We start from the raw sequence: 18,744 nt of genomic DNA, 5'->3' as shown, positions 1-18,744 counted from the left end.
TCCAGAGGGTGAGAACTCCAAAACCCAAAAGGGAGTGGTTGCAATATTAGCTCTAGATTGGTTGGTTTGCATATGTAAGTTGCACCAGCAGGTGATTTATTTGTTAACCCCAGGGTTGGGGGTTGGGGGGCTGTTTCTCCAAGGGTTAGCAGGGCCCTAGATGCCAAAGAATCAGAATTCAGGAAATAAAAGATAGGGTTAACACAGAAGTGATTTCTCATGGTTTTGATTTTGATTTCCCTGATGACTGGTGATGTTGAACATCTCTTCATGTGCTATTGGCCATTAAGTGTATCTTCTTTGAAAAAATGTCTTGTTCTTATCCTTTGTCCATTAGAAAAAAATTTTTTTTGAGTTCTTCATATTAGATTCAAGTTCCTTATCAGCCATGTAATTTGCAGAATTTTCTCCCATTCTGAGGTTGTCTTTTCACTTTTTTGATAGTGTTCTTTAAATTTTGATGATGCATAATCATCTTTTTTCTTTTGTTGCTTGTACTTTTGGTGTTATGAAGATTTGCACCTATTTTTTTCTAAGAGTCTAATAGTTTTAGTGTGCATTACGTTTAGGTCTTTGGTCTATTTAGAGTTAATTTTTGTACGTGGCGTGAAGTAGGGGTCCACGTTCATTGTTTTGCATGTTCATATCCATTTGTCATAGCATCACTTGTTGCAAAGACTGTTTTTTCCCAAAGAATTTTCTCATCACTCTTGTTGAAAATCTGCAAGTTTTTTCCTAGACTCTCAATTTGATTCCGTTGATCTGTATATCATTGTGTCAGTAACAGACTGTCTTGATTTTGAAAATTGGAAAGTTAAGTTTCCAACTATATTATTTTTTCAAGATTGTTTAGGCTATTTTGTTCCACTTGCATTTCCATGTGAATTTTAGGATCAGCTTGCCAGTTTCTACAAAGAAGCTAGCTGGAATTTTTATGGGGATTGTGTTGAGTCTGTAGATCAATTTGAGATGTATTGCCATCCTAACAATATTGTGTTCCAATCTTTGAACATGGAATATCTTTCCATTTATTTAGGCCTTCTTCATTCATTCAACAGAATATTGTAGTTTTGAGTATTAAATTTTGCATATCTTTTGTTAAATTTATATTAAAATATTGTTTTTACCTTCAAATATGAAAACGATTTTTTCTAATTTCTTTTTTATTTTATTCTCTTTGATGCTATTATAAATGGGATTGTTTTCTTAATTTTATTTTTGGATTGTGTAAATGCGTAGAAAATAGAATTGATTTTGTATATTAATCTTGTATGTATTAGATTTAGGGTTTTTTTTTTTCTTTTTTCTTTTACAGACCTTTAGTATCCCACTATTCTGACTTACTCATAAGACCACTCAGGGATAACTTGTGTGCTCCATTTTTTCTTTTAATATTTCACCATCACTTAGTTGCTATATAGGACGTAGCTAATTTTGGTGCTCATGTGATCGTTAATGCTGTACATGGGCAGGAACCAAGTGGTACCCCTGGTGCCTGTGTTCACCATGGATAGACAGGTGCAGGTATTGTAAGGTGCGAAGAGTGTATAAGATGACGATGAGGCCTTCCAGGCCAAACTGGGAATGAAGGTAACCTTTCCTGACAAGAGAGCAAGGCAACGTGGATCATTATGGCACCATGGGTCATTATGGTGAGGGGAAGAAGGTGTATTGCTCAAAGTTGGAGATGATTGGGAAATGTTGGAATCAGAAAAGGAGATTTTGTGTTATGTAAATGTTGGCTAAAATGTAAACTTTAAGTTACTTGGGAGATTATTCTTAGTCTTTCTCACAAAATGTAGTCAGGTGTCACAACACTGATAAAAACCTTCTTATATTTGTCAGAATAGTCTGCCTTTGATATCCCAGGAGCCTAAGGGACCACATATACTAAAGGGAAGTATCATGGTACCAGTAATGGTTTGGTTTATCTGTTTTCAAGAAACTAAAAATTTACAGCTGTGTTTTATTAATTCTACTGCTTTCCCCTTTAGCCTTTAATAAAATTTATGGGCTTGTTACCATAGGAAATGGTTTTGGTATTATAGTATATCATGTTTTCAACAGAAAAAGTGACACTAATTAGATGAATTCCTAGGAAGCATATATTTCAATTTCACTTGGCTCCTGTTAATGAAGTTATAGTAAACCACAGTACTATCAAATGGGTACAAAAATAAATCTTAGTTTTATTTTAAAAGAGAGTGGCTATTTGAGAAAGCCTCTCTCATTATAGCAGTTTTTTTTCCTTTAAAAAATAAGAAATGAAGGGTCTCTTCCCAGAGAAGCAAATGTGATTTGCATTTTTTAGTATGAACACCAACTAATGCTATGAAATATTTGTGTTCATAGTGTTTGTCACTCTGGGCTTTCAAAAGTCATAGAAAGCGTTTTTATTATCTCCTCCCTGCAAAGTTTTTGATTTTATCAGAGATGCCAGCCATACACTCATAGAATATTTAAACATTAATCTGTAACCAGCTGTGATTAAGTTTTGGCACGAGTGACATAGGATGTAGGTCCTATGAATATTCTATGCCAGAGAGAGCCTTGTGCTCTTTTGTAAAATAAACTGAACATTTGTTACAAAAATAAATTGACTGCATATTTATAGATTTTTGACCCTGGTAATGAATTAGAAATATGATGATGCCTTTATTTTATTCTTCTCTCTTTTTTTAAACTTATTTTCTATAACTCTTTCAAGCCTCTAGAATTCTAGGGGCCAAGTAAGCAAAATGTAATAAGTGAAAAATTATACAACCAACTATCAAAGGTTTTTTCTCAACCTTTCTTGGCTTCTGAACTCCATTCACAGGCAGAAAGTTTGAAAAATTATTCTTATCAATTAGTGATATATATTGCATAATACATATAATGTTTTATAATATTAATATATATTAAATTTTATTACATAAAATTCTTAAATGGCATTTATTAAAGATCGTCTTATAGAGTACATTATCATTATAATCCTTCATAATATTTCTAATTTAATGACAGTTTTTAGCTTTTGGAAATTTAACAAGTAAACTAACTGATTTCTTCTCAATTATTATATCAGAAAAACATGATTTGTTTTTAAAAAAAGAAATTGAAATTTATATTTTTTTGGGGTGGATTTTGCTTTTCAGTGTTCATAAAATGTATGGCACCCGATACTTGGGATTCTTTTAAGCTTTTAAGAAAATGAACTCAATCATAGTGATTAAACCCCTCCCCCAACCCCCACTCCAATTACATGCTAAGCTAAGGAACATCAGATTTCTGCTTGCAAATAATATTTTGGAGAGTGAGTAAATAAATGAAAGCCAAATTGGATATAGAAGTCACAATATTGTGCTGTTTTTAAACATTGACTTAGATATTTTAGAGACATCTGGATGTGTACTGTATAAGAATTTTCTTCAGGAAAAATGGAATTTTCTATTTGGTGGCAAGCATTAAGGCAAATTTGCATAATTATTATTTCCATTACCTTGTGTTTTAACTTAGAGTTACTTTTGCTTCTTTAAATATAAGGTCTATTCTGGATAGCAATTACTTGAAAGATCATTTTCCAAAAGCTCAGAAAGTCAACACTACCATAGCAGCTAGTTGGGGGTCAGCTGATTAAAAATTGCTCCTATAAATCCACTTAGGATTTTTACTACCTACCAGGCATGGTCACTCCACATGTCCTTCTGTTTTAAAAAGAATATAATTAAATTATTTTATTAGTTTAAAAAAATTTATTGGGGTGATGCTGGTTACTAAAATTAGGTAGGTTCCAAGTTACAATTCTATACTACATCACCTGTATATTGCATTGTTGGTTTACCAGCCAAAGTCAAATCTCCTGTCATCATGTATTTGAGACCCCCTTTACCCTTTACTACTCCCCACCCCTTTCCCTCTGATAACCACCACCCTATTGTCTGTGTATGAGTTTTTGTTTGTTCATTTGTTGTTTTTAGTTTTATATCCCATATGAGTGAAATCATATGGTTCTTGATTTTTTTTATCTGACTTATCTCGCTTAGCACGATATTCTCAACTAGAGGCCCAGTGCATGATTAAATCATGCACGTGTAGGGTCCCCTAGTCCTAACCTGCCATCCAGGCCATATCCACTGCCCCGCAAAGCCTAGCACGCTCCACGGACACTGCTAGCAGCCTGCTCCCTGCTTTTGATGGCAGGGGGTCCGCTGGTGCCGGAGTGGACACACAGCTCCCCGCTTTCGAAAGCCTCTGGCGTGGCGGAGGCTTTCGAAAGGCCTGGTGCCGGAGCGGACAGATAGCCAGCTCCCCTGCTTTCGCTCCCCGCTTTTGATGGTCCGCAGCAAGACGTGGGCTCGCTGCCCCAGAGGCCCCTTCTGTGCCGCAGCACAGCCATGGCGCAGACGCTGAGCTTGTGCCGCCACTGGCGACGTGAGCTCAGTGTCCCGCCGGCCCAATTGGCCACCCTGGCCACCCCGAGTCCCGCCCCCTGCGCCTCCCGCTGGCCCAATCGTGGGCGTAGCGGAGTGATGGTAATTTACATATTACCCTTTTATTATGTAGGATATCCAACCATGTTGTCCCAAATTGGCCGTATTTCATCTTTTATGTACTACATCTCCAATCATCTGTCAAGAGACACTTTGGTTGTTTCCATGTCTTGGCTACTGTGAATAATACTGCAGTAAACATAGGAATACATATATTTTTACAAATAAATGTTTTCAAATTTTGGGGGGTAGATACCCAGAAGAGGGATTTCTGGGTCGTATTCTTAATTTGGGGGGGGCGGGGCGCGGAAATCCTCCATAGTGTTTTCCATAGTGGTTGTACCCATTTACATTCCCTTGTAAATTCCTTTTTCTCCACAACCTCTGCAATACTTGTTGTTACTTATCTTGTTGATAATAGCCATCTAACAGGTGTGAGGTGATACCTCATTGTAGTTTTGAGTTGCATTTTCCTAATAGCTAGTAAAGTTGAGCATCTTTTCATATAGTATTGGCTGTTTGTATGGACAAGTATCGTTTCAGGTCCTATGCTCATTTTTGAAAGTGGATTATTTTGTTGAATTGAAATATGCCATTACAAAAAGTATGAGTTACCTGTCACTCCTACTTTCAGTGACTGGACCCTTTGAATGGGTTCACAAACTAAAATTTGAAAAATTTTGCATTAGTCGATAAGTATATGACTAACTAGGTAGACACTGGGGAGACTTTTTTGTGTCAGAAGAAAGATGAAAAATAGTAGAGCCTAGTTTTCATATATATTTTTATGAAGGTAAAGCCTGTATTTTCTACTTTGTTTGTATTGTACTTATTGGATAACATCTTATAGGCAAAGAAATCGAAGGAGACTGAAGATACACAGAGTGAATCACCCTTCCAGGATTTTGAGTACCCTAAGTACGACGACTACAGGGCAGAGGCTTTCCTGCACCAGCAGAAGAGGATGGAGTGCTACAGCAAGGCCAAAGAGGCTTATCGGATGGGGAAGAAAAACGTTGCCACATTTTATGCCCAGCAGGTAGAGAGGAAAACTGGTCATTGTTTTTTTCTTTGTCACTTATGCTGTCTGAATAATATGGAAGCAGATAATACTTGTATTGTGATGAGATTAAGCTATTCTGGGGAATGTAGATTATATAAGTGACATAAAGGTTTCTTGATATATGAGAAATGTATGGTTCTGAGACTTTTGATCTCCTTTGAAATGCTCAGTTTCTGTGGTTGCTATTGCATTCACAGCTTACACAAACTGCAGTTTATTCTGACAGTCCTTATTTTCTTTTAGGTTAATTCCCCCATTCAGTACCGCTTCTAAACAGATACAAGTGTTCTGGGGCAATGACAGCAGAATGTTAACATTGGCCATCTCAGCGTGGGATCACAGGGGCCTGTGCTTTAAATCATGTTTGAATTTTTAGTAATGTATCACTTTTATAATCAGAAAAAGAAAGATACATTACTATCTTTCAGAGAAGTAAAATTTCATTTGGCATAGCATTATAAAAAATCTGCCTGATTTACCTTTTTTTTTTTTTTTTAAATTCTTTATTGATTTCAGAGAGGAATGGAGAGGGAGAGATAGAAACATCCTGTATAATAAAAGGGTAATATGCAAATCAACCCAACGGCGGAATGACCAGTCGCTATGACATGCACTGACCACCATGGGGCAGATGCTCAATGCAGAAGCTGCCCTCTGGTGGTCAGTGTGCTCAGCCAGAAGCTGGGCTTACGGCTGGCAAGCACAACAGCGGTAGCAGGAGCCTCTCCCACCTCTGTGGCAGTTGGACATTCCCTGAGTGCCCCCGGACTGCGAAAGGGCACAGGCTGGGGCTGAGGGACTGACCCCCACCCCCATAAGCCTCCGAGTGCACGAATTTCGTATACCGGGCCTCTAGTCAATGATAAGAGAGAATCATTGATTGGCTGCCTCCTGCACACCCCCTACTGGGGATCGAGCCTGCAACCCGGGCATGTGCCCTTGGCCAGAATCTCACCTGGGACCCTTCAGTCCACAGGCCAATGCTCTATCCACTGAGCCAAACCAGCTCTGATTTACCTTTTATTTTTGTGGTTCCATATGGCTTACTTTTTTGTGATTGAGCAGAGAAATGCATCAAGCTGGTATAACCCTGTGAGCCCTAATAGCAAACCTTGAGAGATGGCTCCAGGGGTAATTACAAGGTGTTGAAAGGGACGAGACTTGGGATTATCAAAGGATAAACCAATGGATTCCTTCTTGAGATGGCTGGTGTTTAAGTTTCTGTTTTCTATGATTTTGGGATCAGAAAATATGTTAGAAATGATTTAGTTTGAGACCTCTCTTGTTAATACACGGAAATTTACCTAAATTTTGGTGCATTCTTACATATTAGCTCATAGCATTAAAAACAATTTTCAGTGAGCTGTTCGCTTTTTTGTTCTACCTTTTATATGGTCCACTATTTGTTTCCTCATTGCCTACCAAGTAACAAGGATTACAAGTGTTTACTGGTGCTGTGTTTATAATTAAAGGGTAGTCTCCATGAGCAGAAGATGAAGGAAGCTAATCACCTTGCTGCTATAGAGATCTTTGAGAAAGTCAACGCCTCCCTGCTGCCACAGAATGTTTTAGACCTCCATGGACTGCATGTGGATGAAGCTATAGAACATTTGATGGCAGTTTTACAGCAGAAAACTGAAGGTAGGACTCTGAAAATGACAAATCTTCAATTCAAAATATGTCTTCGCTCATATTGGTATAAATTACAAACTCAGGACCTGAGTCTGAATGTGCAAGCTGAGGATATATGTGCCACATTTATAGGCTCTTTCCTCAAGAGAACCTTCTTGAGAAAGAATTGTCATGGGCATGGCCACTAACAGTTTCTTTTTGATTTCCCTGTTTCACTTACATTTGTATTTCTTTGATGTGTTTGTTAAAGGAAGGGCACAGTGTAATCTGGGAATCCTGAGACTTATAAGTGGGACCTTTCAGAAATATTATACATCTTTGTTCAATAGACATTTATTAAAGCTAATAGGTATTTCTTACATGTCAGTTGTTCAATAGATGTTTAATAAAATACAGAAGTAAATGAGGTGATAGAATTTTTACAGAATTCTCACAAAAGCCAGGATTTCTGAGTGTTTGCCTTATGGTGGTTTTCCCTTTCTGCTTGCACTTTGTCTCTGCAGGTCAATACCTGCCTCTTATCTAAATTCTGCCTCTTCCCAGGGCTTCGGATGAGGATCTTTTTCATGTTTCCATTTAACATCATGCAGTTCACATACATTAAAGTATCTTGTTGGTTTAGATTCTTGTTTCTTTTTCATGATCAGATGGTAGCACTTAAAAAAATTCCATCTGTTTTAGTTACCCCAGACTTCAATAGTAGATGCCATCTCCTTTCATCAATAGAATCGTATTTTTGAATTTTTAACTTGGCGTTTTCTTTATCTTCCTTTTTATTGTGAAGTCTCAGCTCTTACTTTGTGGCTCCATAGCCCTGCCTTGTCACTTATAGCTGCATTGTTCTGCTTAATTGATTTATATATATTTTAGAAAGCTTTACACTATACTTTATACAGGTTTATCAATTCAACACATATCACTGGTAAATAAATACTTGATTAAATATGACTGATACAAAAGGTTGATACTTTGTGAACTGTTCTACAATATTTCGCCTAATTTTAATATCTATTGATAATCCTTGGCTAAATCAGTTATATTGGTGGTTGTTTATGGTGGGGAGGGAGAGAGGGAGGGAAGGAGGGAGAGAGAAACATCAATATGCCCTTGACCAGGAATTGAGCCAAGCTGGCCAGGGCTGCTTATGGTGTTTTATAATTGGTGTCCATTCTGTGTTTAATAGAGGCCCGGTGCACAAAATTCATGCACGGGGGTGGGGGTGGGTTCCCTCATCCCAGGCTGCACCCTCTTCAATCGGGGACCCCTTGGGAGATGTCCGACTGCCAGCAGTTGGACATCTCTCTTGCAGTCTGGGACCGCTGGCTCCTAACTGCTCGCCTGCCTGCCCAATCACTCCTAACTGCTTCTGCCTGCCAGCCTGATCACCTCTAACTGCCCTCCCATGCCGGCCTGATTGCCCCTAACTGCCCTCCCCTACTGGCCAGATCTCATCCCCAATGCCCCCCCCCCCATGCTGGCCTGATCTTGCCCCCAACGGCCCTCCCCTGCAGGCTGATCTCGTCCCCCCCAACTGCCCTCCTCTCCTGGCCAATTTGGTTCTGATTGGTCGGTTTCTACACCAGTCAGCATCAAAAGCTCCGCCTCCTATGCAGCCATTGGCTCTCCACAGCACCCTGATTTGGTTCTGATTGCTCGGTTTCAATGCCAGTCAGCATCAAAAGCTCTGCCTGCTAGGCAGCCATTGGCTCCCCATAGCACCCAGATTTGGTTCTGATTGATTGATTTCTATGCCAGTCAGTGTCAGAAGCTCCGCCTCCTAGGCAGCCATTGGCTCCCCACAGCACCCACATTTGGTTCTGATTGGTCGGTTTTTATGCCAGTCAGCGTCTCTGGGCCTATCTCTGGGCCTGATCAGCAGCCCCCACGGAGGCCCGGAGAGAAAGAGAGAGGCAAGGGCTGATCAACAGCTGCCATTGAGGCTATGGATCAGACCCTACTTCTCTCTCTGGGCCTGATCCGCAGCCCCCTCAGCAGTCAGTGCTGGATCGCCACAGCAACCCAGCACTGACTGTAGAACTGACTTCTGGTGTTTGATTGAGCCTTCACTCATTACGGTCACTGCCTTTTTACATATATAGATATTCTGTCTAGAGCCGTGGTCGGCAAACTGCGGCTCGTGAGCCACATGCGGCTCTTTGGCCCCTTGAGTGTGGCTCTTCCACAAAATACCACGGCCTGGGCAAGTCTATTTTGAAGAAATGGCGTTAGAAGAATTTTAAGTTTAAAAAATTTGGCTCTCAAAAGAAATTTCAATCATTGTATTGTTGATATTTGGCTCTCTTGACGAATGAGTTTGCCGACCACTGGTCTAGAAGATGAATAAATCATTTACTCAATAAATTTGATTATTACCTATATTTTACGCATCAAGGATAAAGCAGTGAAAAGGATACACAGTTTCTGTCTATAGAGTTTGCCATCTATTAGGGCAGATGATAATGGACGTATAGTTACATAAATAGTTAGGATTGTGATAAGAAAGTACAGGTTGCCATGTTTCATTTAGCATAGCTTCCCAAAACCCTATATAATCTTTCCCTTGCCTGCCTCTTCTTTTCTGTATGTTTATCTACACCAGTGATGGGCAACCTTTTGAGCTTGGTGTGTCAAACTTCGCCAAAAAAACAGCATAACTCGGGTAGTGTGTCACTTTGAGGAAAAAACATTATTTCACAAATGTTTCATCCTCAGGAGCAGCAAATGTTTCATCCTCGGCATGCGGCCGCCTTAGCGGCCGCGTGTCATCAGAAATGGCTATGCGTGTCAGTGCTGACACGTGTGTCATAGGTTCGCCATCACTGATCTACACTTTCATTTCTTGGCCTACGTTAGGCTCTCCATTAATACCCTCTCATAGTATTCCTGTGTATCACAATATTTGTAAAAAAGCTTATTGTATAAATTATTAAATGTCTTTATGGCCTGGAATTGAGACAATGATTATTATTGACTTAATATTTGTATATAGAGCCTTTTCAATATTCAAAAAAAACTTTTGAATAAATGACTGAATAAAGGGTAGGCAGTCCTCATTTTGTAGATGAGGACACTGATTTTAAAAGTTCATAATAAGTGTTGGTAAGAATGTGGAGAATTGCAACCCTCATATATTGCTAGTGGGAATGTTAAATGGTGCAACCACTATGGAAAGGTTGGCATTCCTCCAAAGGTTAAACATAGAATTACCATATGTCCCAGCAGTTCTGCTCTTAGAGAATTGAAAGCAATCCAGTCACACAAAAATTTGTACATGGATGTTCATAATAGCCAAAAAGTGAAAACAACCCAAATGCCCACCAACTAATGATTGGGCAAACAAATGTGTAATATCCATGCAGTGGAATATTATTCAGTCATAAAAAGGAATGAAGAACTGATACATGCTACAAAATGGATGAACCTTGTAGACATTGTGCTATATGAAAGAAGCTAGATACAAAAGGCCACATATTTATTTATTTATTTATTTATTTTAAAAAAAATGTTTTTATTGATTAAGGTGTCACATATTTGTCCTCATCCCCCCATTCCCATCCCACACCCCTCCCCACGGATGCCCCCACCCCCCTGTTGTCCTTAACCATTGATTAGGCTCGTATGCATGCACACAAGTCCTTTGGTTGATCTCTCCCCCCTACCCCCACCTTCCCCTACCCTCTCTCTGAGGCCTGACAGTCCGATCGATGCCTCCTTGTTTCTGGGTCTGTTCTTGTTCATCAGTCTATGTTGTTCATCATTTCCCCTAGATGAGTGAGATCATGTGTTACTAGAAATATACTTATAAGAACCGAATGTGAGACGAGCAATAATAGTTATGCTGACAGGAAATGAATCAGTCTGTAGTGAGTTTCTTTCTGGACCAACAGTTCTTTTGAGACCCAGTTTCAGTGTCCACCAGCTCTTATTTGTATATGTCAACACTGACTTTTCAGTTCTGGATGGTGGACAAATGGTGGTAATGCAGGTCCGACTCCCTCTGGTTTGGTCTCGCCCGGACCCAGGGGCGCGGCCTCACCTGGACTCAGGGGCGCGCAGCCTCACCCGAACCCGGGATCCAGCCTCACCCGGACCCAGGGGTGCGTGGCCTCACCCGAACCCAGGGGCACGCGGCCTCACCCGGTCCCAGGGGCACGCGGCCTCACCCGGACCCAGGGGCGCACGGCCTCACCCGGGCCCGGGACCCAGCCTCACCCGGACCCGGGGGTGCGTGGCCTCTCCCGGACCCAGGGGCGCGGCCTCACCCGGACCCGGGATCCAGCTTCACCCGGATCTGGGGGCGTGCGGCCTCACGTGGTCCCAGGGGCGCGCGGCCTCACCCGGACCCAGGGGCGCGCGGCCTCACCCAGACCCAGGGGAGGCCACATATTTATATGATTTCCATTTAGATGAAATTCCCAGAACAGGCAAATCCACAGAAGCAGAAAGTACATTAGTGATTGCTAGAAAGGAGGAAAAGGGTGGAATAGGGAGTGACTGCTAACAGCTCTAGAATTTCTTTTTGAGAAGATGGAATATTCTGGAATTAGATGGTGTTGATGGTTGCACATCATTAGAATATTCTAAAAATCACTGATTTGTACATTTTAAAATTGAAATTTTTATATTATGTGAATTTTATAGCAATACAGAAATTACAAGAAAAAAGGAGTTAAATAACTTGTATAAATACTTGATAGATACTTGGTCAGACCCAAGATACAAACTCTGGAAGCCAAGGCCCATTTTGCTGCCACCTGTGGTGACCTGTAGTTACTGCAGTTACCACCAGGTGGTGATATTGTTGAATAGAAACGTTTCCAGGGGAAAATCTGTGGCTCTGCCCTGAATCGCTTTGTCATAAAAGATGATTGTCAAAATTAGGAGTTAAAAAAAAAAAGATATCTGACCCTTCTGTCTTTATGATTGAAATATACACCACCACCACCCATGAAGTATTTTTGTCCCAAAATAAACCAGAAACAAATAAAGCCTTTAGATCTCACAACTACTTCACAGGGATTTACAGGGATCATAGAAACATGTTAAATGGCACCATGGAGATACAGTGAGTAAAATCCAGACTGGAAATCTAGGATAAATGATCCAATTTTTCCAACAAATTTCAAAGAAAAATACAAGGGGAGGGAGAATCTTTTTTTTTTTTTTATTTCAGAGAGGAAGGGAGAGGGAGAGAGAGATAGAAACATCAATGATGAAATTCCCAGAACATCATTGATCCGCTGCTTCTTGCACGCAATCCGGGCATGTGCCCTGACAGGGAGTGAACCGTGACCTCCTGGTTCATAAGTCTACACTCAACCACTGAGCCAAGCCAGTCGGGTAAGGGAGGCGGGGAGAAGAACCTTTAGATTAAAAGTTCCTTAAGAAATATATCAACCAAATACAATGTATGGACTTGTTTTAACCCTGATTCAAACAAATCCCTGTTAAAATAGTTTTTGTGACTGGGGATATTTTTAGAAACATGATATTAAGGAACTATTTTTAATTTTGCAAGATATTGGTGACATAGTGATTATGTTTTTTTTAAGGGTTCTTTTTGAAATAATACTGAAATATTTACAATTGAAGTGATAAGTAATTTAGCATATGCTTAAAAATGAGTTAGTTTTTTAAAAGGTGGTAAACAGCAGGAATAACCTGAAATATGTGAACATATACCAGTACATTCATTCGTTCAACAAACATCTTTGAACACTTACTTTATTTGAGGCATGTGATGCAACTAGACAATGTTTGCAGAGCAGTAAGTGAACTATTGAAAGGGGGGATTGGTATAAATGACCGCCCTAACTGATGAGGGGAGCAGTAGTGAAGGAGTGGCGATTGAGTTATAGCTAGTTAAGTAGTGAAGGAGTGGTGAGAGTGAATTATACTTAGTTAAGCAGTGAAGGAGTGGTGAGAGCGAACCTTAGTTAAGAAGTGAAGGAATGGTGAGAGTGAAATTATACTTAGTTAAGTAGTAAAGGAGAAGGAATGGTGAGAGTGAATTATACTTAGTTAAGCAGTGAAGGAGTGAATTAGTTAAGAGATTTAAGTTTTGTTTTTTTAAATCCTCACTCGAGGATATTTTTCCCTTGATTTTTAGACAAAGTGGAAGGGAGAAATGGGGTTGGGGGGAGAGAGAGAGAGTTGAGAGAGACATGTCGATTGGTTGCCTCCCTCACGTGACCTAAAGGGGGCCAGGGATTGATCCTGCAATTGAGGTTTGTGTCCTTGACCAGGAATTGAACCCGTGATCCTTTGGCCAAAGCTCTAACCACTGAGAAAACCAGCCAGGGTGAGACTCAAGTTTTTTTAAAGCAAACTTTTATTTGTAATATCACGCCCATAAATAAAAATGCACAAATAACAATTGTATGGTATATAAACTTTTTACAAAGTAAATACCTTTGTGTAGCCAGAACGCAGCTCAGTTGAATTTTGAATAAAATATTGCTTGAAGTATTGGATATAGCTTAAAGTAGAAATGGAGATCTTAAGCAAAGAAAGAATTAAAAATGCAAGAGAAACATGTCCTCTTAAAATTCCAGGCCAAATATTGCCCTGGAGACATGTAACTTGAAAAACCATCTGCTGTGGATCTGCTGGAGTCTTAGGGCAACTTGATGAGCAGAATATGGAATGTTTTTATTGTATGTATATGTATTTTATGCTAAAAGTAAAAACTTGTGCTATTTATAACTGAGGAACTAGTGTTTATTAAATTAATTAAGTCAACTCTTATTATTAACAGGTTTTTAGAATTTGATTGTCGCTATTATTGACTTTCAGGATTTACATATTTGATTTTCTCAAGGTCATTGCCAGAGTAGGAGCGGCAGTCTTCTGAGAAGCGCAGGTTCACTCAATGTTTAAAAATCACCTATTTGGAAGGAATTCTTAAGTTAATAATTATCTTTTAACAGACTGCAGTCTATGTTATATTTAGTGGATTTGTTGTAGCCATTTCTGAGGGGGATACTTTTTAAAGTACTTGCTTTATATCCTTCTTTACTGATGAGGAAACAAGCACAGATTGGCTAAGGAACTTGTCTGTGGTCATAACACTCAGTCACTTAGTGGCAGAGCAGCTCATTAGGCCAAAGCTGACTGGCTTCAGAGCATTTAACTAATAGGGTTGTTGTGAAGATTCTTAGTAAATGTAAATCACTTAAAGCAATGTCTGATTCCAGGGGTGTAATAATTTTTAGGTATCATATTGTAATTATCGTTATTGCAGAGAGATATTTTGATAGCACAAGGAAATCTCCTTCCCCACAGGGGAAAAAGTTTCACTTTAGTTTTTAGGCACATGAATTGCTATAAGGCTTCCATACTTCAACAGTGTAGATAAAACTTACATTTAAAAATATCAGTTCTGGGCTTTTTAAAGTAATGAATCTCTAAATCCCCATGAAAATAATTTCGCATGTTTTGAGTAGTTCACATTTGTTTTCTGTTGAGAGTGTAATTTAAATTAATTTGAACTATTCCAATTCCTTTTATAACAGAATTTAAGCAGCATGGTGGCAAGCCCTATCTGTCCGTGATTACGGGGAGAGGCAATCACAGCCAGGGAGGAGTAGCTCGAATCAAGCCAGCTGTCATTAAATACCTCACAAGCCATAGCTTCAGGTGAGTATAAATTGCTGTTACTGATAATTGACAATTGCCCATATCTATAGATAGTAAACACTAAGAGTGTGCTCAGAACAGTATGTTAAAGTAGTTAACTAAACTTGACCATCTGGTTTTAGCTACAGTCATGCTTAAATTATGATTCCCTGCTGATTTATGATGTCCAGTAAACCAGAAATGAAAGAAAAATGTGTTTGTTATCGAAGTAATCAGTCATCTGACAAAACTATTTTTATCCTGAATTTAAAATCTAAAAGAAAGTAATAATATTTGTATTTCTTTGATAATGTATTATCCAAGATAATCAGGTTATCATAGTTTAAGGTTGCTGTTTAATTATCCCTTTGAAAGTAGATGTATATCTGTGGATTTTGGAAGGAATTAGGAGCTTCTGCTGAAATATGGTTATAATTTGGATGTGTTTAAATATTAGCAGAAACACCGTAGTCACTGTGAATTTATACATCTTTGTAAGTTAAATGCTATTAATGACCTTAGCTGACAAATACGAACTGTTCTTTTTTATCAAGTGATTATTATTCTGCAACAGAAAGCAATAATAAAAAGAAGTCCAAGAATAAAGATCTGTTGATAGATTCCCTGAGGATGTATTTCATTAAGTAGCCTTCTCTCCCTACTACTAATTTCAGTTAGTATAGCATTTTTTTTTTATGCCATGTAATAAATGTTGTTTGGCTACATTTATAGAAAATGGTAGTGTTTTGAACATGAAAACAGATGACATTATAGTTACTTTTACAAAACCAGAACATTATCATGTTGGGATTAATGATCTATTTTAGAGACAAGTTTTTTTTTTTTTTTTTTAATTTTAAATTTCACACTGAGGGAGTTAGAACCATTTAATGACCTGATGAAACAAACTTACCTATTAGATTTCTTCTTGTTACACAAAGCATAGAAATAATATAACGTAGGTATCATCTTATCCTTGATATAGCATGCTCTTCTTCATGAAGGTCAAATTCAGGCTTGAGAGTTTTGATAAATCTTAAATTGTAATAACTGTTAAGTTAGGAGTAAACCCAAACCTTAGGATTGTATTTATTTTGACAACAGATTAAAAGGAACATAAGCATAGATACTGATCCTGGATATTGAGAGTATTTTGATAGTAAATATATTTGGTACTAGAAGCCTAGTGCACAAAATTCGTGAACTGGGGGGCAGGGGGGCAGGGAGGAGTGTCCCTCAGCCGGCCTGCACCCTCGCAGTCCAGGAGCCCTCGAGGGATGTCTCACTGACGGCTTAGGCCTGCTCCCTGTCTCCACCACTGCCGCTCTGCTTGCCAGCCATGAGCCCAGCTTCTGGCTGAGCGGTGCTCCCCGTGTGGAAGTGCACTGACCACCAGGGGGCAGCTCCTGCATTGAGTGTCTGCCCCCTGGTGGTCAGTGCGTGTCATAGGGACTGGTTGTTCTGCCGTTGGGTCAAAATTGGCTCTCTGATGTCCCCTGAGGGGTCCCGGATTGCAAAAGGGTGCAGGCCAGGCCAAGGGACCCCACCGGTGCATGATTGGGATCGGGGAGGGACATGGAAGGTTGGCCAGCCGGGGAGGGACTGCAGGAGGGCTCCAGGGCGTGTCCGGCCCGTCTTGCTCAGTCCCGATCAGCTGGACCCCAACAGCAAGCTAACCTACCAGTCAAGCGTCTGCCCCCTGCTGGTCAGTGCACGTCATAGTGATTGGTTGACCAGTCAACTGTCTTCCCCCTGGTGGTCAGTGCATATCATAGCGAGCAGTTGAGCGGCCTTAGCACATCATTAGCATATACGCTTTGATTGGTTGAATGGCCAACTGGATGACTGGACACTTAGCATATTAGGCTTTTATTACATAGGATAGGCCTTTGGAATTGATTATAATATACATTTCTTACCTAGTTAGAAATTTTTATCTTTAAAATTACTCTTTTCTCATTTCTGCAGGTTCTCTGAAATTAAACCAGGGTGCTTGAAGGTCATGCTAAAGTAAAATAAACATCCTTGACTTAGAAGTATGAAGGTTTGTAGGTTAAAATTAGTTTTATTTGCAGTAATTTAGTCAATTTTACTATCAACATGTGTTTTATTAGAAATAATGTCCAGTTATAAAACAAAAATGTGATGATGTTTTTTAAAATTCAAGAGAAGTTTAATTTTTTATTGAATTATATGCCAAATATGTTAAAATATTAAAGATAATTTTCTTAGATAAAATTATTAGATCCAGTTTTAAAGTTTGAAAGTGCACAGATTCTTTCTAAAAGAGAAATTATCTTTCTATTAATTGTTGTTTGACGTTTAGTGAAGATCTAATGGTATCTGTGAGAGGCAGTTAAGTACTTTGAGACTTGGTTCATGCCTCAAAGTCTGGTGTTAAAAAAAAGAAGCAGTAATAGTAATGAAAGAAAGGAGAGCTAATAAAAACACTTGAATGCTTTTTTATTTCAAAACAAAATTTTAAAAAATCTTTTTATTTTGCTATATCTTATTGGAAGGAAGACATGTTGTGTGCTTCCTTCTGCTTTGTATTTGCATATGATTTTGATCTCTTAACCTTCTGTTTCTTTTTTCTGCTTGTGGGCATTTCCAGGAGGAAAGTTGGGGTCTGAGATTATATTGCAGTTTTATACCTTCCAAAGGCAGAAAAATTTTCAGAGAAGGAGAAGTGGTTAGATATCTACCAAATGTTGCCGTCTTACAGAACTGCTTCTAGAACTGTCTGTGTAAGTGGTATTTAAGATAGTTCTAAAGAGCCGTCTTTCATATTTGAGGGGTGTAATTTCTAGGCTGCAGTAAGGTCAAAATTCTGTTAACTTAAAAACAAATATAGAAAACACTTTTGATATAAGTATAAAAAGAATCACTACAATGTAAAAGTTTTTAACTTTTTAAAAAGAGCCAACTTCCTGGAAGAAAACCTCCACTGGCTTCTGTGTTTTGGTCAGCTAAGAAGTCCTGTTAGTGTGTGAAAGTATGTCAGTACAAGTTTAATGTGATAAAGTTTAATTTTCCAATATGAGACAGTGGTTTAAATAAATCTGACTTTGGATATGGAGAATACTTTCAACATAAAATTTTAACAATTGTGTTGCTCTTTGACAAGCTTAAAAAATCATTTGGATCAGGAATTATAAGATTGAACCGTTACTGAAAGAACCCTGGATTACAGAAGGGTTTCCTAAAATAACACATATTAATGAAACTAGAACTCAAAAACACACTTATATATTATGAAAGCATGCTTTTAAAAGAAGAGCTGTGTTGTTGAATTTATTTCCACAAAAATAATATGTTTATTATTTAGAAATGGTTAGTGACTGATAATTGAAGTATTATTCATATTCTATGTTTGTAATAACTTGTTAAAAAAAGAAAAAATGCCAGCAGTTTAGCATATGTTTTTAGTAATGTCTAGAAGAGTTATATACATTAAAAATAAAACAATTCATTTCAATTGTTAATGATATAAAGTATTTTTATGTATAAATTAATATGATGTAAGAAATGTGATTAACAATACTAAAACCTAGAGTTATTCGAGTGTGCAGATGCATATTTTGTGTTTTTATATTTCTTCACCCAGTTTAAAAATTGCTTTTGAGCACTTCAGCTAAACTTATTTTAATATTATAATTACCATTAATGTGGGAGCAGTCAAAAAGAACAAGAGGTGAGGTGTTTTGTGGCAAAAACCAAATGAAAGAAGCTTTGTTTTATGTTGTATCAACTTTAATGTTGTACTTTATTTTGCTAAAACTAGGGTATTTCTCCTTAATCGTCATTCATAAATATATAGGCATATTTTAAGCATCGTATGTATTTTTGTAAAGCTGTTTAATGTTATACTGCTACCTACCCCACTATCTAGCATAGTTTAAGCAACACATAATTATGAAAAACATTTTTATAATCGCTCCTTGTTTTACCCATTTCTAAATC

At 38.5% G+C, this 18,744-nt stretch overlaps 1 protein-coding gene across 1 annotated transcript in view; it reads left to right on the top strand.

Annotated features, from left to right (window-relative positions):
• N4BP2 (NEDD4 binding protein 2) overlaps window positions 1-18,122 on the top strand; it is a 73,638-nt gene extending 55,516 nt beyond the window's left edge. Inside the window, exons 16-20 of the mRNA XM_054729399.1 lie at window positions 5,320-5,508; window positions 7,005-7,173; window positions 14,679-14,802; window positions 16,750-16,825; window positions 17,396-18,122. Coding sequence (XP_054585374.1) covers window positions 5,320-5,508; window positions 7,005-7,173; window positions 14,679-14,802; window positions 16,750-16,795 — 528 coding nt within the window. The 3' untranslated portion in view covers window positions 16,796-16,825; window positions 17,396-18,122. The remainder of the gene's footprint in view (window positions 1-5,319; window positions 5,509-7,004; window positions 7,174-14,678; window positions 14,803-16,749; window positions 16,826-17,395) is intronic.
• Window positions 18,123-18,744: the final 622 nt, after the last annotated feature.

This window comes from Eptesicus fuscus, chromosome 2 (assembly GCF_027574615.1).
Source record: "Eptesicus fuscus isolate TK198812 chromosome 2, DD_ASM_mEF_20220401, whole genome shotgun sequence".
NCBI lineage: Eukaryota > Metazoa > Chordata > Mammalia > Chiroptera > Vespertilionidae > Eptesicus > Eptesicus fuscus.
The sequence above is the reverse complement of the archived record's forward strand: the minus strand, read 5'-3'. Positions and strand labels throughout refer to the sequence as shown.